A 24,306-nucleotide genomic window follows, 5' to 3' on the forward strand; every position below is an offset into this window, starting at 1 on the left:
CACACACATCTATGCCGGAGGCAGGATTCGAACCTGCGACCGTAGCACCAGCGTGGTTCCGGACTGAAGCGCCTAGAACCGCTCGGCCACAACGGCTGGTTACGGTAGTGTATACTGCGTACTGTGAACGAACAGTTCAGAGTGGATTGTTTACATCACCATGACAAAGCACCCTGTCGTAAATCAGCATCTTTGGAGCAATGGTTTCCGGACAATAACGTTTCTGAAATGGACTAGCCTGCCCAAGGTTGCGACCTTATCCTAATGGAACATCTTGGAGATGAGTCAGAAAATTCATTTAGCTCATGATCCTGCTGCCTAAAATCACGACCGCCTCTGGTTTTGGCTTTTGAGGAAGAATGGGCTGCTGTTCCTCCGGAGAGATTCAGATACCTCATTGAGTGTATACCCACCAGAGTACAAGCCGCCATAAATGCGAAAGGTGGACTCATCTCACTAATTCGTGTGCGGGTATTTTTGGTTATGTATTGTTAATGGACGTACGTTAGATTTCAGTTTGATGCGCCCTCTTGAGCCTCGCCACCGCTAGCTGCCACATTCCCCAAATTGTAGACCGCAGTCTCTTATTTAGGACATGGTCTGATCTTTATTTCAATGGTTTCTTTAGTCCCACTATCACGAGAGCCATTAGTGCGACCCGCGAGGAGCGTTTACAAAATACCATCGAGTGGGACCAGTCTTCCATCGGACAAACTAGTGAGTACTGTAGAACAATGTAAGAATCAGCATGAGAGGTTATATGAACCACGCTATCAAAAAAAAGCTGCTTTAGCTGAGGCTTCCCTGGGAACGATCACAGAATCTAATTTGACAACACCTCTGTCGCAGCTCTCTTATAATGAGTCTTTCATTTCACGTACCAGTCTGTTCACATCCTGTATGAATCATAGTTTAAAGAAACCACAGAAAAAAATTCTCATCTATTTTTCAGTCTCTGTTGCACAGTTTTAATTTCGTGACATGTTTCGATCACTCTGGCTCATCATCAGATGTAAGTAGTTGCATCAGTACTCCGATATGAGGTTCTGTCGCTACTACTTGGATCTGAGGATGAGCCAGAGTGACCGTACTCTAATATGAAGTGCTGAACAGATAAGATGGGATACTGACGCAACCACTTACATCTGAAGGTGATCCAGAGTGATCGAAACACGTCATGAAATTAAAAATGTGCAACTAAGAGAGAAAAATATATTGCTTTAAATATCAACACAGCTGCTTTGACGAATACGTCGGCTAAAGTGAACCACAGAAAACGTAATTCAGAATTCCTTAGCCAGCCGTTGTGGCCGAGCGGTTCTAGGCGCTTCAGTCTGGAACCGCGCGACCTCTACGATCGTAGGTTCGAATCAGATGGTTCAAATGGCTCTGAGCACTATGGGACTTAACATCTGAGGTTATCAGTCCCCTAGAACTTAGAACTACCTAAACCTAACTAACCTAAGGACATCACACACATCCATGCCCATTCGAAACTGCGACCGTAGCGGTCGCGCGGCTCCAGACTGTAGCGCCTAGAACCGCTCGCCAGGTTTAAGTAGTTCTAAGTTCTAGGGGACTGATGACCTCAGATGTTAAGTCCCATAGTGCTCAGACCCATTTTTCAGAATTCCTCTTCGGGAGCGTGAAGCCCACTGCGACAGTAAGCGATTGAAACGCCTTACTGCGGCACCCCGTTCGGCATCGGTGTTACGTGTGAGAGTGGAACGCCGGTCGTCCATTTTTGTGCTCGCATGTCCGCGCTTTTGAAGAACCCGGCCTCGAGTGCTTTGCTGGAGGGCACCGCGCCGCAGAGTTAACGACCAGCGAGGCACGAAGTCGCTGGCCGGCTGGCTGTGTCTGGGAACCGCAGTGACGGCGGAAGCCGATAGCATCTCGCGGCGCGGCCTCAGGTGCTGCCAGATGCGGGGAACCGATACTGAGATAGGGCACCGGGAGGCGGCGCTCCGATCCCGCCAACAACAGCCGTAAAACACTGGACTCGCCACCAGAGCCGGGGCATCGCCAGTAACCGGAGCACCGTCCGCCATACACAAAAAGAGGACTGTCAATTTATCTGCGCTCGAATCTTACGTCGGCCGGCATTAGGCCTGTCCACCCGAGCGGACATCGTTTTGCTCCAAGCTCGCCTAATAAAAGTCGAGGCGGCAACTTTATTGCAAGCTCATCCGGACCTTTTACCCTTTCATTGCTAGCTATAATCAAATCTTACCGCACTAACTTGTATTTATGACGCAATTGGCGCTGGCGTCACGCTATCCTATTACCTTGAATCCTGAGAATTATTATTGTCGGTCGTCACTTCTCTGACCCTTTGCAATTACATAACTTTTCTTTATGTTCGTAGTGAGGCAGTGTGTGACTCTGTGTTTAGTGTCAAGCCCACAAATGCGAAGCTTCGAGAAAGTATGAAACATTAGGGTTGAACGTCCTTTCGACAACGACGGAGCACTAACTCAGACTGAGGAACGATGGAAGAGGAAATCGGCCGTGTCCTTTTCAAAGGAATTGTAAGCGTCGCGTGGGAATTACTGGCCTGGGATGAAGCAGCTTGTTACAAAAACTACAACCTAGCCAGAGGTCCTCGCACGCTACCTGCAGGATGCGGCGAAAGAGTAACTGTCTTTCTGTAGTTCTTTCGCTGGCTGCTTCTTCTTCGTTTCACTGCCGGAATTTATACGGAAACGGAAGTTGCACTCGTATCACAGTTTTGGTGAATATTGCCTGTATTCTGGTATCACTCAAACAGATTTGTTCGACACTTTTCACAGTCTGGAATATCCTTTAATTTGCAGCGAAATAATACATCATAACTGTACCATAGCCAGAATTCTTGTGTCAAGCCAATAATGTAATCAGGTACCCGTTGACGTTCGCTAAACACAGTACTGTCGCCTATATGTGAGGGCTAATCTCATGAATCACAGTATGATATTTGATACGGTTTCCACAAATAGACTGATTCATGAGGACATTTTGTCTACGTAATTCATTATCTCTAAAACCAGACGCGTCACCAGGCCGTACATACAGTATATCATAACTGTACCATAGCCAGAATTCTTGTGTCAAGCCAATAATGTAATCAGGAACCCGTTGACGTTCGGCAAACACAGTACTGTCAAATAAACTTTAATTTCATCACGTAATATACAGCCGCAAGCCGCTTTTTATCGCCCATATGTGAGGACTAATCTCATGAATTACTGTATGATATTTGATACGGTTTCCACTAATAGACTGATTCATGAGGACATTTTGTCTACATAATTCATTATCTCTAAAGCGAGACGCGTCACCAGGCCGTACATATTCAGCGCTAGGGCGGGTTGCAAGTGGCGAATAAATGGATAAATTAACTTCACAGGCTTCCTATATTTTTCTGAGAGTTTTAATTCCAAAGTCGTTTATCACTCTTCACGATTCACGTACGAGCTAACTCCGCAAGCCTACTTTTGGTGTGTGGCGTGCTGCCCATACCCCTTTCTAATCGTAGGAAAGCTATTAAAGTAATCCATAATTACATGAATGCATGGTGTCAATTCTTTCGGACACGTCCGACTTAATAATATAATAAATATAACCTACAACTGACTTTATTCCTATAAAATTTATCAACTTCGGTAGCTTATTCATAAGTGTTGAATCTTAAGCTGTACCACATATCTCTCACACATTAATATTTATAGTATAATAATATTCTTTTTTATGGGTAGATCACGTAACTAATGAGGAGGTACTGAATAGAATAGGTTATAAGATGAATTTTTCGCACAACTTGACTAGAAGAAGCGAGCGTTTGGTAGGATACATTCTGAGGCATCAAGAGACCACCAATTTAGTATTGGAGGGAAGCCTGGAGGGTAAAAATCGTAGAGGGAGACCAAGAGATGGATACATTCAGCAGGTTCAGTAGGATGTAGGTTAGGCTTGCACAGGCCAGATTAGCATGGAGAGCTGCATCAAACCAGTCTCTGGACTGAAGACCACAACAACAACATTCTCTTTCTATGAGTCATAATTACTTTCCTTGGTAGTCGTTTTGGATGACCTCGACGGAAAGAGGAAAACGAGAGATGGGCATCTAAGAGTTACTTTTCTTCTGCAGTGTGTGGCCAGTATGTGAGTCAAGTGACTCATCGCTTTCACACTGTGGGCGTGAAACTGGAGGCAGCTAAGTCACCTTAGACATACAGGCAGCAAAGTGTTTGTCTCTTACTCCATGCTACCATCTATCAATCTTCAAAATTCGTCCTGGACATATCCTAAATGATGGTGCATTCTTGTTAGTCGTTAGGCAACGTCGCATTCCTCTTCAGACTTCTTCGGCAGTCGACGTTTCACCCCCCTTGGCTGGGATTTTCTTCAAGATTCCTGAATGCCTCAACGCTGTAGAAAGACAGTGTCGCACTCCTTATAAAACGCTTTTCTCCCTGCACATTTCAGACAAGCGGAGTTGTCAGGTAAAATCATCGGGCTGTCATTTGTGAGCTGTCGACAATGGGTAAATACCGGAAGCAGGTATTGAAAGATAGAGGAATCCAATATGTTATTGTTGTTGTGCCGCCTCGGTGGTTTCCTGGTAGTTGTTGAGCTCGCTGTGGTTGGATGTTCACGTGTAGATCTGGAAGACAGCAGCTGTTATCCCTACTGAAAGTGCATTCATTCTTCGATATTTCAGCTAGTTCTCGGACGTTCCTTCTGTAATGATTATTTTCTCTGACTAACACTCGCATATTCTTATAAATTCATAAGCTGGTCACATTAGTCTGAGTGCTTCGCCACCGTTGCTTTTATATTTTGTCTTAAACGTATGTGGCGTGCGCGTCCTTTAACGATTTCTTTTTTGTCATTCAGTTTCACCTAAATGTACTTTGCCACAACCACACGCCACTTCATAAATTCTCGCAGTGTGGGGGAGGTCGGGCACGTCCATTACTGGTGGGAGGAAGTCTTTTATCTTGTCTTGACCGAAAAAATTGTCCTTATGCCATCATTCCGAAGAATTCTGCCTGGACGGCCGTGGTGATCGTTCCTCCCTATGTAGGTCGGTGTCAACAAAATATTTTCGCATTCGGAGGAGAAAGTTGGTGATTCAAATTTCGTGAGAAGATTCCGTCGCAACGAAAAATGCCTTTATTTTAATGATTTCTAGCGCAAATCCTGTATTATTTCTGTGACACTCTCCCCCAAATGTCGCGATAATACAAAACGTGCTGCCTTTCTTTGAACTTTTTCGATGTACTCCGTCAGTCCTATCTGGTAAGGATCCCGCAGCAGTATTCTAAAAAGAGGACGGACAAGCGTAGTGTAGGCAGTCTCCTTAGTGGATCTGTTACATTTTCTAAGTGTCCTGCCAATAAATCGCAGTCTTCGGTTAGCCTTCCCCACAACATTGTCCATGTGTTCGTTCCTATTTAAGTTGTTCGTAACTGTAATACCTAGGTATTTAGTTGAATTTACGCTTTTAGATTAGACTGATTTATCGTGTAACAGAAGTTTAACAAGTCCCTTTTAGCACTCATGAGGATGACCTCACTTTTCGTTATTTATGGTCAATTGCCAATTTTCGCATCATTCGGATATCTTTTCTAAATCATTTTGCAGTTTGTTCTGATCTTCTGATGACTTAATTGGTCGAAAAGCGAGAGCGTCATCTGCAAACAACCGAAGACGGCTGCTCGGATTGTCTCCCAAATCGTTTATATAGATAAGAAACAGCAAAGGCCCTATAGCAATACCTTGGGGAACAACAGAAATCACTTCTGTTTTACTCGATGACTTTCCGTCAATGACTACGAACTATGACCTCTCTGACAGGAAATCACAAATCGAGTCACATAACTGAGACGATATTCCATAAGCACGCAATTTCACTACTAGCCGTTTGTGTGGTACAGTGTCAAAAGCCTTCCGGATATCCAGAAATACGAAATCTATCTGAAATCCCTAGTCAATAGCACTCAACACTTCATATGAATAAAGAGCTAGTTGTGTTTCACAGGAACGATGTTTTCCAAACCAATGTTGACTGTGTGTCAATAGATCGTTTTCTTCGAGGTAATTCATAATTGTTGTGCTTGAATACGACAACAATAGATTCGATCAGTGCATCATTGTTATCAGACTTACACTGCTGGCCAATGCTCCTCTTCTAACATTACTGGACTGAACGTTATGGATACGCTGTCCCAGTCATTCTCAGGCGTACCCACGACGACAGAAGATTTGACTAGTGGCTATGTTGTTAGACAGCGCTTGGCAAACCTCCACTTGTAACAGCACCTACATCTACATGCTTACTCTGCAATTCACGTTTAAGTGCTTGGCAGAGGGTTCATCGAACCACAATCATACTATCTCTCTACCATTCCACTCCCGAACAGCGCGCGGGAAAAACGAACACCTAAACCTTTCTGTTCGAGCTCTGATTTCTCTTATTTTATTTTGATGATCATTCCTACCTATGTAGGTTGGGCTCAACAAAATATTTTCGCACTCGGAAGAGAAAGTTGGTGACTAAAATTTCGTAAATAGATCTGGCCGCGACGAAAAACGTCTTTGCTTTAATGACTTCCATCCCAACTCGCGTATCATATCTGCCGCACTCTCTCCCCTATTACGTGATAATACAAAACGAGCTGCCCTTTTTTGCACCCTTTCGATGTCCTCCGCCAATCCCACCTGGTAAGGATCCCACACCGCGCAGCAATATTCTAACAGAGGACGAACGAGTGTAGTGTAAGCTGTCTCTTTAGTGGACTTGTTGCATCTTCTAAGTGTCCTGCCAATGAAACGCAACCTTTGGCTCGCCTTCCCCACAATATTATCTGTGTGGTCTTCCCAACTGAAGTTGTTCGTAATTTTAACACCCAGGTACTTAGTTGAATTGACAGCCTTGAGAATTGTACTATTTATCGAGTAATCAAATTCCAACGGATTTCTTTTGGAACTCATGTGGATCACCTCACACTTTTCGATATTTAGCGTCAACTGCCACACCATACAGCAATCTTTTCTAAATCGCTTTCAACTGATACTGATCTTCGGATGACCTTACTAGACGGTAAACTACAGCATCATCTGCGAACAACCTAAGAGAACTGCTCAGATTGCCACCCAGGTCATTTATATAGATCAGGAACAGCAGAGGTCCCAGGACGCTTCCCTGGGGAACACCTGATATCACTTCAGTTTTACTCGATGATTTGCCGTCTATTACTACGAACTGCGACCTTCCTAACAGGAAATCACGAATCCAGTCGCACAACTGAGACGATACCCCATAGGCCCGCAGCTTGATTAGAAGTCGCTTGTGAGGAACGGTGTCAAAAGCTTTCCGGAAATCTAGAAATACGGAATTGACTTGAGATCCCCTGTCGATAGCGGCCATTACTTCGTGCGAATAAAGAGCTAGCTGCGTTGCATAAGAACGATATTTTCTGAAACCATGCTGATTACATATCCATAGATCGTTCCCTTCGAGGTCATTCATAATGTCTGAATACAGTATATGCTCCAAAACCCTACTGCAAACCGACGTCAATGATATAGGTCTGTAGTTCGATGAATTACTCCTACTACCCTTCTTAAACACTGGTGCGACCTGCGCAATTTTCCAATCTTACTGTACGTGATTGGTGCTGTGTCCTGACCTTGTACTGACACTGCGGACTGCTGACCTCTGGCCGTGATGTTTGCAGGAGCAGCTGCGGCCGCCGGTGTACAACCCGGAGGACTACGCGGCGGCGCTGCGCAAGTGGGGGCGCCGCGGCACGGGGGGCGCAGCGTCCGCCATGCCTGGCGTCGCGGCGCTGGCGGCGGACGGGGGTTCCCCGCGCGACCACCACCGCCGGCACGGCCACGGCCACGCGACCTCGCAGCACCAGCAGCCGCCGCAGCAGCAGCCAGAGATGAGTCTGCGCCAGTTCAGCAGCGCCTCGGAGCTGCTGGCCAAGCTCAGGGCCGACCTCCGGCTCGCTTACCCTAGGTAAGACGTTCGGGCTGACCATTAATGTTCATACAGTTCGGAATTAATACGCTCTTGAAAAATGGAGATCTCTATTGTCATGCGTAATTCTTGCAAGCGGCAAGAACAATGTAGGGACCGCATGTGAGACCTTAACTTTTCCCGGCGAATTGAATGTTCAAATAACTTAGGGGTTTGCTGCCGAGTAACATCGTCGAACACCGCCAATATTTCGACAGGAGCACACCGTGCCATTCTCAAGGCACAAATGCAAGGATGAAGAAATGTGCAAGGAAATTTAATACCTCGGTTCACAGAGGAGAAACAAGGAAGATTCCGCACACAGAACAAGTGTCAACACGAACAAAGATAACCAACATGAGAAATATCGACAGTTACTATTAATCAACAGGTGAGGTAGCACTAATTCTGACCCTCTGTTTTTCATGGCCGGATTCCAAGCAGCATTTAAACAAAATCCACCATCTCTGTTAATAAGGTTGCTTGATAGTTTGATTTCAACAGCTTCCTTAATAACACTACCCAATAGCTGGACGTGCAAGCCAGAATCTCCGTGTTGTTGTATTCCATAGGATGACCGGTGTCAAGGCAATGTTCTGCAATAGCGGATTTGCTCCGCTGTTGTAAGTGTGTGTGACGCTTATGTTCAATACACCGGTCTTCCACAGTCCTGATTGTCTGACCAGTATATGACATGCCACAACTGCAAGGAATACGATAGACCCCAGCCTTACGTATACCAAGATCATCTTTGACGGACGTCAACAGGGCCATAATCTTAGAAGGTGGTCGAAAAACACATTTCACATCATATTTCCGCAAAATACGGCAAATACTGTTGGAAATGCTTCCTGCGTAAAGCAAAAAGGCCGTAGACTTAGGTGCCATTTCGTTGCTATCGTCACTCACCCGTTGCACAGAAGACTGATAGCGCAACGCACGTTTGCTCTGCCTCTCATTATAACCATTCTGACGAAAGGTGACTTCGAGGTGTGATAGCTCAGCTGCCAAACTGTCAGAGTCTGAGATAACGTGGGCCCTGTGAACCAAGCTACGAAGTACTCCTTCATGTTGAGCTGGATGGTGACAACTATCAGATCGCAGATACAAGTCAGTGCGAGTAGGCTTCCTATAAACAGAATGTCCCAACGTACCATCAGTCATCCAACACATCGAGGAAGGGAAGGCATCCATTCTTTTCCACCTCCATAGTGAACTGAATATTCGGGTGGATTGACTTCAGGTGTTCCAAAAACCGGTTTAAATTCTCACTAGCATGAGGCCAAACAACAACAGTATCGTCTACAGATCTGAAAAAAACACGCACGTTTCAATGTCGCTGAGACGCGTGTTTTTGGCCGTATTTTGCGGAAATATGATGTGAAATGTGTTTTTCGACCACCTTCTAAGATTAAGGCCTTGTTGGCGTCCGTAAAACATGATCTTGGTTTACGTAAGGCTGGGGTCTATCGTATTCCTTGCAGTTGTGGCATCTCATATATTGGTCAGTTCGCCCCCGGTAGCTGAGTGGTCAGCGCGACAGACTGTCAATCCTTAGGGGCCCGGGTTCGATTCCCGGCTGGGTCGGAGATTTTCTCCGCTCAGGGACTGGGTGTTGTGTTGTCCTAATCATCATTTCATCCCCATCGACGCGCAAGTCGCCGAAGTGGCGTCAAATCGAAAGACTTGCACCAGTCGAACGGTCTACCCGATGGGAGACCCTAGCCACACGACATTTACATTTATATATTGGTCAAACAATCAGGGCTGTGGAAGACAGGTGTATTGAACAGAAGCGTCACACACACTTACAACAGCGGAGCAAATCCGCTATTGCAGAACATTGCCTTGACACCGGTCATCCTATGGAATACAACAACACGGAGATTCTGGCTTGCACGTCCAGCTATTGGGTAGTGTTATTAAGGAAGCTGTTGAAATCAAACCATCAAGCAACCTTATTAACAGAGATGGTGGATTTTGTTTAAATGCTGCTTGGAATCCGGCTCTGTCCCTCATCAAAAACAGAGGGACAGAATTAGTGCTACCTCACCTGTTGATTAATAGTAACTGTCGATATTTCTCATGTTGGTTATCTTTGTTCGTGTTGACACTTGTTCTGTGCGCGGTATCTTCCATGTTTCACCTCTGTGAACCGATGTATTAAATTTCCTTGCTCATTTCTTCCTCCTTGCATTTGTGCCTTGAGAATGGCAGGGTGTGCTCCTGTCGAAATATCGGCGGTGTTCGACGATGTTACTCGGCAGCAAACCCGTAAGTTATTTGAGGGACCGCATACTTAACATGGATAGCACCAAAAACAATTGAACAGTTTATTACAATGTCCATTATTACTTTTAGACTCTTCAGGTGGATATACACCAACGGGAAAAAAATCGTAACACTAAAAATAATTAATGTAGAGTAATGAAATTTACGAATACATTTGTCCAGGGAACATATTTAAGTGATTAACATTGCAGGATACCACGCTACTGTAGGCACGAGCTAAGCCCTTGCAATTGCGAAATGCTGGTACATTAGTAACTGGTGTAACCACCAGAATGTTCGGTGCAAGCACACACACGTGTATGCATTGTGTTGCACAGGTGCCTGTTGCACTTTATCAGCCAATAAAGGGACGGTTAATGCTGGTTGTTGATGACAATGGAGTTGTCGTCCGATCATATCCATATGTGCTCGATTGAAGACAAATCTGGTGATCGAGCAGGCTAAGGCAACACGTCGACACTCTCTAGAGCATGTTGGGTTGTAGCAGAGGCATGTCGGCGAGAGTTATCCTTTTGAAAACACCCCCTAGAAAGCTGTTCATGAATGGCAGCACAATCTCGTTGCGTGGGATAACCACGAAAGGGCTTGAGACCACGGAAGTCACAAATGGCGGTGGTTTGGGGTCACTGAAATTCGTCGTACATGGCGTCTTGCTCGGAGCTGTCCTTGAAGCAACTGGTCCGTAACAGTTAGTTGTGTCAGTGTTGTGACAACTGCTGCTCATATTGCTGCTGCAGATGCAGTACGGTGCGACAGAGCCATACGCCGAACACGATGGTCCTCCCTCTCGGTACTGTCACGTGATCGTCCGGAGCCCGGTCTTCTTGCGGAGGTACATTCTCGTGACCACCGCTTCCAGCAGCCATGTACAGTGGCTACATTGTTGCCACATCTTTCTGCAGTATCGCAGGTGGTGCATGCAGCTTCTCGTGGCCCTGTCCCACGACCTCGTTAAAACTCAGTGATGTGTTGACAAACGCCTCCTTGTCACCTTAAAGGTATTCTTTACTGACGTCAACTCATCACCTCCAATCTCATACGTAACTAACACTCACGACTTTCACAGCGTGTATTTAAAGCTAACCTAACCTGACTTGCTTGCTCATATTGGCACTACCAGCACCACTCTTACGCGACTGACGCGAAATTTGAATAGAATATCTTTCACATGTAGAAACACACCTACCAAATTTCCCTTATGTCGCACAAATCCTTCTTAGTGAAAACGCGGCAGCAGTCGACATTTATAAAAGGCATAAAAGTTATTTGAGCCTCGATGTCTCTTGTCAGCCTTTGCCCCAAACACCATCGGTATGTGAAGGATAGGATTGTATCCGTCACATTTTTCTGTATGTAACAGAAGCTAACACCAGCCACCGAAGTTCATTTCATTTTTATGGCTTTTATTAATGTCGACTGCTCCCGTGTTTTCAGCGCTTGCCGGCCGGAGTGGCCGAGCGGTTCTAGGCGCTACAGTCTGGAACCGCGCGACCGCTGCGGTCGCAGGTTCGAATCCTGCCTCGGGCATGGGTGTTTGTGATGTCCTTAGGTTAGTTAGGTTTAAGTAGTTCTAAGTTCTAGGGGACTGATGACCACAGCAGTTAAGTCCCATAGTGCTCAGACCCATTTGAACCTTTTTTTTTTTTTCAGCGCTTACAATCACTTGCAAATGACCACAAGATCTAAGTGTAACAACGTATATTGTAATAAATATGCAGTCATGGCAATTTTGAAGTCATTTAAAAAATCCTACGACTATGTCAGCCCACAACAAATAGAAATCTGGAAAACAATTTGTTTAATTACCTGAACTTTAGCGAAGTTTTGTTGTGAGATTATGGGAAACTGCATAACTCCTCCTAAAAGTTGCCCACCGCACTGAAAATGGTCCAAGGAAGGTGAACATGCTCATAATCTTGTTAGGTAGAGCATTTACATTTAGATTCACGTATGGACCGCCACTATCAAGATCAGCATCCTTTCATGATTCTACAAAAAGTGTAATACGAAATAGGAATCACACTGCACGTGGGCATCTAAGATGTGAACGGGAGGTTAGATGAGTCACCTGACCATGGCGTGTGCCGAACCGCACACAAACGGGCCTGTACGTTCAGTCAAAGATCTGTTGTCGTTACCCAACACAAAGGAAAACTGCTCTGACGGCCCCGGCCCTCAGAGCACATAGCTTATCAGACGACGAAAGCCCACACGACGTCTTTCAGAAGACTGGGGATTCCATTCGTCAGACTTGGAGAGCGCTGTGGAGAGGAAAAAGAGTAGAAAAACCCAAGGCACTACGCAGAAGCAATCTCTTCGAACGTCAGCAGAATCGTTAAAATCTTTTAACGTCAATTGTGTGGCATGGCCATTAGTACTCGGAAAGACGACTCTGCCTTATCGCAGACAATTTCATCAGGTGGAAGAAGCGTGGTACCCAGCTCGTAAACAGTTTTCAATAATACAGTACCTCGGCAAAAATTCGGTCCGGTGTAAACCGCTGAATATCTTTAGTAAATTGACTGTCTCTTAAGCGACGGTTTTCCGTTAGTATTTCATTTGAATCCATAAGCCAGACAACCCAATCCTTTCATTATTGATCGTACACCCGCAGCACTCCACAATTACACTCCACCAATCCATTACTTTTCCTTCATTCACCGCCGATGGCCCATAAATTTCAGGCACTTCTCGGTGAGTTTTATTGCGTTAGGTGCTTTTGCATTTACAAAACGAATCACTACCTTAATAGAAAGGCACTTGAGCTATTAACCGTACTAACATTTTAAAGCACCTTCACACAAAGAGAAGTCACTAGATGCTGTGGACATTTGAAATTTCGCTGCTCGCTCAAGGAGGATCTGTATGTGTTACAGCGCAAGAAGACAAGCTTCGTACACCACCTGGTGTATTTCAGAGCAGATTCTCACACTGAAATACAAAATGATTGAGTGCAGTCACGTAGGAATGGAAGTATCTCGAAACATGAGAGGTTTCTAACTTACGATATTGTGTGTCTGGTTACAGACAACCCCAATTCAGCCAAATTCCTGTTTCTTTGTTCTTATGAAGTGGTAATGTTCGGTTCATTCTACTTCGCAACCCGTCACAATTATATCGCTCCCCTTCGTGAGCAATTTAATTAAACACACGAATCTAATAATATGCAGCAGGCCCGTTCCCGCTGGTGACGGCTGCGACACTTCATGGCATGCGCTATAGGAGGCAACGTAAGTGTTGTAGCTGGTGCAATAAGTGGAAAAAAAGGTAACTGGAAAAGTGCGAATAGGAATCGTGCTCTCTGAGGGTTTTGTAAGATCTTAATTATGTATACAGACACTTCTCCTAATCCAGGAATTAAGAATCTTGACGATATTTAGTCCGCAGCTCGTGGTCTAGTGGCTAGCGTTGCTGCTTCTGGATCGCGGGGACCCGGGTTCGATTCCCGGCCGTGTTGGGGATTTTCTCTGCCCAGAGACTGGGTGTTTGTGTTGTCATCATTATTTCATAATCATCATCATCATCGCCATTCGTAACAGTGCCTAGATTGGTCTGTGTAACAATTGGAACTTTGTACGGGCGCTGATGACCGCGGAGTGTTCATAAGCCCATGCTAATCTCTATTCCTTGTTATGTGCGGTAAGAAATGGTAAATCTCTGGGGGCAGTCGCATCTCCACGACATAGCGAGGACGTGATTCTTTACGGCGTACCCCCTCACCGACTATTGCTATGCAGCAATGAAACATTCCCTGTATAAGCTTTCGCGAGATATGTCAGCCGACGGTGACCTTACCATCAACACACTGTTGCCCACGGAAACTAGCAAGGATGATTTCCCCAGAACCGAAGTACTAATTATAGACCCGTGGTTCGTGAAAAGCCGAGTTGCAGCTCGACTTCGGAATCTTCCACATGTTGGTCACCCAAGATTCGTTCCTGACCGAATTCCCTGATTTGAGGCATCTTTCCTATTTCCCATTCGACTGTTACGCCTACAAGTTGCTGCGACAGCGCACGACTTCCCCTTTCCCAGTGGCGAGCGGAACATTCTTTGTCAAACACGTCACTAATCTCTAACGTAGTTGATGAGGGACATAAAACGAATCAGAATACTCTACGCATTAAATACGAAGGAGTGCTGGAAAGTAATACCGCAGAATTTTTTTGTGAAAACTCTTAATCTTTTTAAATAAAGTGAACTTCATTAACATTCTATATGTTTATTCTTCATGTCTACATATTTGCAGCGGTCCGTCGCTAAAGGCTCCGAAATCCAGTGTGTAACGTGGCTGTGTGTAACTTAATTATGTCCATGCGTGGGAAACTGCGCCCTGTAACCGAGTTTCGAATTCTAAGAGTTCGTCCACACATGGAGCACCCTCTCCTTCAGCATGAAAATGCCAGACGACACACGAGCGTTGCGACATTGCAAAAATTCGATGTCTTGGGTTTACTGCCACCAATCATCCTCGTACTGTCTCGACTTGGCGCTATCTCATTTTCATCTGTCTTCCAAAACTTAAAAAACACCATAAAGGGCTTCAGTTCGATAGTGGTGAAGTGGTGCAAGCAGAGGTGAGGTTGCGGCTCCGTCAAGAAAGTCAAACATTCTACAGTGACGGTATCAATAAACTGGCCTCTCGTTGGGAGAAATATGGTCGTCGCCAGGGCAACAAAACGTTGCCGCAGATGACAACCAAAGGAGTCTTGCTATGAAATGCAATGGCACCCCGGACAGTCAGTCCTGGTTGTCGACCATACGGCTGGCGACAGTCAAGTTGATATCCCATCGCTACATGGAGTGTCTCCAGACACGTCTGCGCCCGCCATCTGGTCTCAGATCGAAGCGGGACTCTATCACTGAAGACAATTCTACTCCAGTCAGTGAGATTCCAGGCCGAAGACATGTCTGGGAACGACCCGGACAGCGGTGGGTTACCATACGGCCCCACAACCAGGAGTGACGGCTTGTGGTACCATTCCCCTTTCATAGCATTTCCGCGGCACAGCGGTACGTCGGCGATGTTCTACGCACCGTTTTGTTGCCCCTCGTGGCAAGCAATTCTGGGCTCATATTTCAGCAAGATTATTCCGGCCGTACACGGCGAGGTTTTCTACTGCTTGTTTTCGTGCTTGCCAAAGCCTACCTTGGCCAGCAAGGTGGCCGGATCTCCCCTCAATTGAGAACGTTTGGAGCGTTATGGGCAGGGCCCTCCAGCCAGACTGAGATCCTGACGTTTTAACTTGCCAATTGGACCTCGAACAACTGTATCAATCAATGGCAAGCCGAAAACTGCTTGCGTAAGTGCAAATGTGTTACTGACCTTCTCAGTTTAAGAAGCTCTATCTCTTGAATAAATAATCCAGTTCTTTCTGAAATTGTAATCATATGTTTGTCTGTACATGTACATCACCTATATCTATTTCCATCCCATTCGGACAATTCCTCGAGTTGAATCTTTTTTTTTTCTTATAGGGTAACTGTGTAGACATGAGGAATAAAAATGTAGAACGTTAATAACGTTCGTTTTATGTAAAAAGCTTCAAGAGTTTTCACGTAAAAATTCAGAGACATTACTTTCCAGCACGCCCTCGTACTACACTGCGAAATTTTGCAGCGATACGGAATGTACAGTGTCTTCAAAATAGGTGTGAAGATAAATATCAGGAAAATTAAAACAAAATGTAGTGGAATGCTGCGGGAATTAGAGCAGGAGGTGAAGTGAGACATTGCAAGTAGTAGATGAGCTTCGCTATTTGGGCAGCAAAGTAAATGACGTTGGCTGAGGTACAGGTGGTATAATGTACAGACTGGCAATAGTAAGCAAAGCGTTTGTAAAAAGATTGCTAACATCAAATGGAAATTTCAGTGTTAGGAAGTTTTTCCCGAAAGTATTTATCTGGGGCGTAGCCTTCTATGGAGGTGAAACGTGGATGGTAAACAGTTCAGGCAAGAATAGAAAATTTTGAAATATGGAATAACAGAAGAATGTTGGAGATTGGATGGACGGATGATGTAAGTAATGAGGAGATGATGATTCAGTTCGAGGAGAAAAAAATGATGACACAATTTGACTAGAGGAAGCGATCGTGAGGTATCTAGAAAACGTTACTTCGGAAATGGAGGAAAATATGGGTCCTGATGAAGGGAGGGAAGAGTGGAGGGGGGAGGGAGGGGAATAAATTGTAGAGGAATAGAAGGCTTGCTGCAGTTAGCAAGTTCAGATGAATATAGTTTGCACAGGTTGTGAAGAGAATGAAGAGGCTTGCAAAGGGTAGACGAGCGTGGAGAGCCGCGTCAGACGAGTCTTCGGACTGGAGACCCATAACAATAAAGAAAAAGATGTTTCACACAGTGCACTTCTGTTACAAAATTTTTACATAAATTAAAGTGATTCTTTGTATAAGCAATCGTTCAATATTAATAGAGTTACTTATTTAGTTGTTAGATCAAAGAGATGTTTGATTCGTAGCACATGAGACTACACGGTCCCGTCAAATTAATATGACCACAGCGTATGTTTGACGTCAACGTGCAATAACCACTCACAGACGGCAGGTGGCAGCAGTAGCAATGAAGGGTATATAAAGCGTGCCGGGGGACGAGGGAAACAGTGCAGTCTTTGTCGTAATTACGAAACGGAGCGATGTATCTGACGTCCGGAAGAGCGTGATCATTGGCTTTCGGGCCAAGGGTGGAAATATTTCCGGAATGTCTAAATTCGTAAACTGTTCGCGTGCCGCCAAGCAGCTGTGGTGCACCACGGGCCATAGATGACACAGGTGAAAGACGGCTGCAGAGACGTAGACGAGCGAATAGACGTGCATCTGTTGAGCGACTGACCGGCCAGGTAAAGCATGACATGTCCATTATAATTATCCGGGGTGTTATGCCGTGGTCGGTTGATGAATTCCGTGGTGATTCCCAACGTTTCGTCTCCGGCTGCGGGAGACATCTTCAAGGGGGTCCGTAGCTTGATGGACGGTCCAACACACACACTGGCTCGCTACTGACTGCCGCTAAATTCCGTGTCCACGCGCCCCCGCGCCGCGGCGTGACATCAGGTGTTTTGAAAACGTCAGTGCAATTGGCCGCTGTCCGTCGCCGTCGATCGCCGTTGCCATCACCCAGTAGTGGACCAGTGGTACACATCTTCTTTGACACCGGCATATATATAGCGTTTAATTTGACGCCCTCCTCCTTTCGGTTGAAATTATTTGGGTGTTTAGCGATTTCGATTGCCTCCCTGTAGAGCCTTTCGTAGTATCCGCTCGTGGCCGCTAGTACTTGCGTCTCCTCGAAACGAATATTGTGGTTCCCTGGCTGGAAAGCATGCTCCGCAACAGCTGATCGTTCCGTTTCTCCTCTTCTACAATTTCCCTTGTGCTCTTCCAAACGTTTAGAAACAGTTCTTTTGGTGATACCCACATAAACATCACCACAGCTGCATGGGATCCTATACACTCCAGATTTTTCCAATGGTTTGCGAGCGTCCTTGGCAGGCCTTAAGTATTCCTGTATCTTCCTGGTGGGCTTGTAAATTACGGTAATATTCCGTTTCGTCAAGATCCTCCCTATTCTTTCCGTTACATTTTTAACAAACGGCAGGAAAACCTTAGATTTTGCAGTAGCCTGTACGTCAGTATGATTTCTGCGTGGCTGCCTCAACGCACGTTTTATTTCGGTGGACGAATATCCGTTCTTCGTTACTGCATTGTGGAGATGTTCCATCTCAGCGTCGAGCAACTCAGGTTCACAAATATTCTAGCTCTGTCCGCTAACGTTTTGATAACACCCCGCTTCTGTTGGGGGTGGTGGTTCGAATCCCGGTGCAAATAACGGTCCGTGTGCGTGGGTTTGCGGTACACTGAGTGGCCCAAACTACCATTTTCATTTCTAAACACAAGCACATCGAGGAAATGTAGTTTGCGTTGAGGCAGCCACGCAGAAATCATACTGACGTACAGGCTACTGCAAAATCTAAGGTTTTCCTGCCGTTTGTTAAAAATGTAACGGAAAGAATAGGGAGGATCTTGACGAAACGGAATATTACCGTAATTTACAAGCCCACCAGGAAGATACTGGAATACCTTAGGCCTGCCAAGGACGCTCGCAAACCATTGGAAAAATCTGGAGTGTATAGGATCCCATGCAGCTGTGGTGATGTTTATGTGGGTATCACCAAAAGAACTGTTTCTAAACGTTTGGAAGAGCACAAGGGAAATTGTAGAAGAGGAGAAACGGAACGATCAGCTGTTGCGGAGCATGCTTTCCAGCCAGGGAACCACAATATTCGTTTCGAGGAGACGCAAGTACTAGCGGCCACGAGCGGATACTACGAAAGGCTCTACAGGGAGGCAATCGAAATAGCTAAACACCCAAATAATTTCAACCGAAAGGAGGAGGGCGTCAAATTAAACGGTATATGGATGCCGGTGTTAAAGAAGATGTGTACCACTCGTCCACTACTGGGTGATGGCAACGGCGATCGACGGCGACGGACAGCGGCCAGTTGCACTGACGTTTTCAAAACACCTGATGTCACGCCGCGGCGCGGGGGCGCGCGGACACGGAATTTAGCGGCAGTCAGTAGCGAGCCAGTGTGTGTGTTGGACCTTCCATCAAGCTACGGACCCCCTTGAAGATGTCTCCCGCAGTCGGAGACGAAACGTTGGGAATCACCACGGAATTCATCAACCGACCACGGCATAACAGCCCGGATAATTACACTCCTGGAAATTGAAATAAGAACACCGTGAATTCATTGCCCCAAGAAGGGGAAACTTTATTGACACATTCCTGGGGTCAGATACATCACATGATCACACTGACAGAACCACAGGCACATAGACACAGGCAACAGAGCATGCACAATGTCGGCACTAGTACAGTGTATATCCACCTTTCGCAGCAATGCAGGCTGCTATTCTCCCATGGAGACGATCGTAGAGATGCTGGATGTAGTCCTGTGGAACGGCTTGCCATGCCATTTCCACCTGGCGCCTCAGTTGGACCAGCGTTCGTGCTGGACGTGCAGACCGCGTGAGACGACACTTCATCCAGTCCCAAACATGCTCAATGGGGGACAGATCCGGAGATCTTGCTGGCCAGGGTAGTTGACGTACACCTTCTAGAGCACGTTGGGTGGCACGGGATACATGCGGACGTGCATTGTCCTGTTGGAACAGTAAGTTCCCTTGCCGGTCTAGGAATGGTAGAACGATGGTTCGATGACGGTTTGGATGTACCGTGCACTATTCAGTGTCCCCTCGACGATCACCAGTGGTGTACGGCCAGTGTAGGAGATCGCTCCCCACACCATGATGCCGGGTGTTGGCCCTGTGTGCCTTGGTCGTATGCAGTCCTGATTGTGGCGCTCACCTGCACGGCGCCAAACACGCATACGACCATCATTGGCACCAAGGCAGAAGCGACTCTCATCGCTGAAGACGACACGTCTCCATTCGTCCCTCCATTCACGCCTGTCGCGACACCACTGGAGGCGGGCTGCACGATGTTGGGGCGTGAGCGGAAGACGGCCTAACGGTGTGCGGGACCGTAGCCCAGCTTCATGGAGATGGTTGCGAATGGTCCTCACCGATACCCCAGGAGCAACAGTGTCCCTAATTTGCTGGGAAGTGGCGGTGCGGTCCCCTAGGGCACTGCGTAGGATCCTACGGTCTTGGCGTGCATCCGTGCGTCGCTGCGGTCCGGTCCCAGGTCGACGGGCACGTGCACCTTCCGCCGACCACTGGCGACAACATCGATGTACTCTGGAGACCTCATGCCCCACATGTTGAGCAATTCGGCGGTACGTCCACCCGGCCTCCCGCATGCCCACTATACGCCCTCGCTCAAAGTCCGTCAACTGCACATACGGTTCACGTCCACGCTGTCGCGGCATGCTACCAGTGTTAAAGACTGCGATGGAGCTCCGTATGCCACGGCAAACTGGCTGACACTGACGGCGGCGGTGCACAAATGCTGCGCAGCTAGCGCCATTCGACGGCCAACACCGCGGTTCCTGGTGTGTCCGCTGTGCCGTGCGTGTGATCATTGCTTGTACAGCCCTCTCGCAGTGTCCGGAGCAAGTATGGTGGGTCTGACACACCGGTGTCAATGTGTTCTTTTTTCCATTTCCAGGAGTGTATAATGGACATGATATTTCCAGCCGAGAAAGTTTACATTTTAGTATCAAAGCAAGACATACCAACAGCGTCTAGTCAACGACCATTCAGCGAACGTTGCCACGTATGGGCCTTCTCAGCAGGCGCCTGGTTCGTATACCCTTGCTGACTGCTGTTCATTCTCGACGAAGGCTGCAATTTTCAAGCCTGCACCTTAACTGAACGTCCGCTGAGCGGTTACAGGTGACCTTTCCAGATGAATCACGTTTCATGCTCCATCATACAGATGGCGGTTGGCGTGTACGATTTGAAATCTCTGAAAGCAAACACCCTGCAATGAGCGACGGAGCGTTATAGTTCGTGGAACGTTTTCGTTACCTTCGCCGGGCGATCTCGCCTTTATGGAACGCACAGTGCGTCAGTACAAGTCAACATCTGTCCTTGGGGACGATGTCCATCCATCAGCAGGACAATGCAATGTTCTACACAGCTCGCAGTGTAAGTGCTTGGTTCGAAGAGCACCAGGACGAGTTTGCTGTGCCTCCCTGGCCACCAGACTCCCCTAATTTAAAGACAATAGAGAATCTGTGGAACCACTCGATCGGGCTTTTCGCGCCATGGATCCTCGACCGAGAAATCCTAACGCAGCTGGCCACGGTACTGCAGTCAACATCACGGCTCCACATCCCTGAGGTATCTTCCAGAACCTGGATTCGCATTCGGGAGGACGACGGTTCAATCCCGCGTCCGGCCATCCTGATTTAGGTTTTCCGTGATTTCCCTAAATCGCTCCAGGAAAATGCCGGAATGGTTCCTTTGAAAGGGCACGGCCGACTTGCTTCCTCTTCCTTCCTTAATCCGATGAGACCGATGACCTCGCTGTCTGGTCTCTTCCCCCGAAAACAACCCAACCCCTTCCAGAACATCGCTGACCCTCATCTTGCACATCTCGCACCTGTATGCGATGCAAATGGTGATTAATCGCGTCTTTGACAGGTGGTCACGACAGCCTGAGTGGACAATGTATATTTCACGTAAACGCAACTGCACTGTCGTTGCAACAGCCAAAATGTGGTTGCCAATACGTCCATCTTTCTGCGCCCTCCACACCACTCTAGTAGTATTTGGGTGGCAGACGGTTCACAATAGCTATAGAGTTCACCAGGGCATGATATTGTGCATAGAGGGCGTAACCCAGGTTATTGTCGGCACCGATGTATAGTCCAAATTTAGATCAACATATTGATAGTTTTGTAGAAGAATGACGAACAGTTCCACAGTATAGTATGATACTATAACGTGTTATGAAAGAAAGTTCTATGTATGTGAGCCTGTAATATTTTTTCTGAGTCATCCTAGAATTGCTAAGAAATCAAAAAAATAATACTAGTGTTGTCGGTGTACGAAGAGGTTCAAGAACAATCTATAAAATTAGCTTCAGAGAAATTTGTGTGTTGGGTGGAATAAATACCGTAACCTAGTAAATTTATCTCAGTCACTCGTCAACAGTTTGTTGAGGCGGTTTTGTTTCTTGCCTCAAAACGAGTGAGTTTGATCTAAGGAACGTAATCTTAAAATGAAAGTTTCAAACGTAACGCCACACTGAAGTAAATTGGAAGCGTAGCGTTAAAGATTGAAATGCTGGCGGTATTTTTTGCCACTTGCCTCACTATCAATTGAAAGTTTCTGACGTTGAAAGTTTCATGAGCTGTTACTTCTTATTGCTCGTGATGCAACTCACTCAACGTGTTCTCGGAAACAGGAATGCAGCTCTTGCTAGCCCTGTGTTCCTAGCCGCATGCCCGTCAGGTAGCCGACTTACAGGTTCCCATTTTTTCTTCTGAGTCTCCCTACTCGAACGCCATAAACGTTCATTAAGAAAGAAGTCTCTACGTCTTTTTTTGCAAGTGCGTGGTCTCGGTACCGTAATGAAAGGAACGTGGTTGGAGTATCATTTGTCCCAACTACGTGATCGCTGTATGGTACTGTCTGTTTGTCGGCTTGTAAATGCCCTCTATCATTCTTGACACTTCTGTGGTACCTGACATATATTATTACCTCTCTGTCGCCTCTTTTTGTGTCTCATCGTGTGCGTATTTCGCCCACTCTTATCTTCTTAACTAGTCAGTTTTATTGCTGAAACAGAACTTCTTTGCATAACAAATCTCCTTTGGTATTCTTATCTTATACACTGAAGGGCCAAAGAAACCGGTATAGGCATGCGTATTCCAATAAAAACATATGTAAACAGGCAGTATACGGCGCTGCGGTCGGCAACGCCTGTATAAGACAACAAGTGTCTGGCGCAGTTGTTAGATCGGTTACTGCTGCTACAATGGCAGGTTATCAAGATTTAAGTGACTCTGAACGTACTGTTACAGTCGGAGCACGAGCGATTGGACACAGCATCTCCGAGGTAGCGATGAAGTGGGAATTTTCCCGTACGACTAATTCACGAGTGTACCGTGAATATCAGGTATCCGGTAAAACATCAATTCTCCGACATCGCTACCGCCGGGAAAAGATCTTGCAAGAAAGGAAACAACGACGATTGAAGACAATTGTTCCACGGGACAGAAGTGCTTGCCGTCTGCGAATTGCCGTAGATTTCAGTGCCGGGCCATAGCGTGCAAACCATTCAACGAAACATCATCGATATGGGCTTTTGGAGCCGAAGGCCCACTCGCATATCCTTGATGACTACACGACACAAAGCTTTATGCTTCGCCTGGGCGCGTCAATACCGACATTGGACTGTTGATGATTGGAAACATGTTGCCTGGTCGGACGAGTCTCGTTTCAAATTGTGTCGAGCGGATAGATGTGTATTGGTATGGAGACAACCTCATGAATATATGGTCCCTGCATGTCAGCAGGGGACTGCTCAAGCTGGTGGAGGCTCTGTAATGGTGTCGGGCGCATGCAGTTGGAGTGATGTGAGACCCCTTATACGCCTAGATACGACTCTGACAGGTGAGTGTCTCGTATGTCAGCATCCTGTCTGATCGCCTGCATCCATTCAAGTCTATTGCGCATTCTGACGGACTTGGGCATTCCAGCAGGACAATGCGACACCCCACACGCACGGAACTGGTACAGACTGGCTCCAGGAACACTCTTCTGAGTTTAAACACTTGCGCTGGCCACCAAACTCCCCAGACATGAACATTATTGAGCATTTCTGGGATGCCTTGCAACATGCTCTTCAGAAGAGATCTCCACCCCCTCGTACTCTTACGGACTTCTGGACAGCCCTGCAGGATTAATGGTGTCAATTCCCTCCAGCACTACTTCAAACATTATACTAGTCTATGCCACGTCGTGTTGCGGCACTTCTGCGTGTTCGCGGGAGCTGTACACGATATTTTCTTTGGCTCTTAAGTGTATATTTCAAGTTTGTGGATGCTTTAAAGGCTAACTCTTTACTCCTGTAACTAATAATGTTTTCTGGTATGTGTATGGACCTATGGTGCCATTTCTCTCCAACTATGTACAATATCCAGTAAAACACATAGTAAAACAAAAGATGCCGAATCCAGCATATGCTATGTACAGCGGCGAAGTGAAGATAAGAGTTTAATTCACTTGATCTGGGACATCAGTTTACTGTTGTAGACGTCAACTTACTATAGATTTGGGTCTGTAATGACCCATTTTCAGATCTGTTTTGTGATGGGAAAATATAAATACTACTAAATGAGCAAACTAAGTAAGATAACATTGTACCAGAGACTGCTGCCGTATCTGCATAGGCATTTAACACATGAAACATGTATATAAACAAAAACCATAATATGACATCATCCATTTTGAGACTACATGCAGAAACTAGCGACTGGTGTGACTGCTAACGTCGTACTGCCGTTCAGTCAC

At 46.3% G+C, this 24,306-nt stretch overlaps 1 protein-coding gene across 1 annotated transcript in view; it reads left to right on the forward strand.

Annotated features, from left to right (window-relative positions):
• The window catches only part of LOC126456466 (uncharacterized), a 537,527-nt gene that overhangs the window by 358,694 nt on the left and 154,527 nt on the right, over positions 1 to 24,306 (forward strand). The window contains exon 3 of the mRNA XM_050092217.1: positions 7,725 to 8,011. Within this exon, the coding sequence (XP_049948174.1) occupies positions 7,725 to 8,011 (287 nt within the window). The remainder of the gene's footprint in view (positions 1 to 7,724; positions 8,012 to 24,306) is intronic.

This window comes from Schistocerca serialis, chromosome 2, assembly GCF_023864345.2.
Source record: "Schistocerca serialis cubense isolate TAMUIC-IGC-003099 chromosome 2, iqSchSeri2.2, whole genome shotgun sequence".
Taxonomy (NCBI): domain Eukaryota; kingdom Metazoa; phylum Arthropoda; class Insecta; order Orthoptera; family Acrididae; genus Schistocerca; species Schistocerca serialis.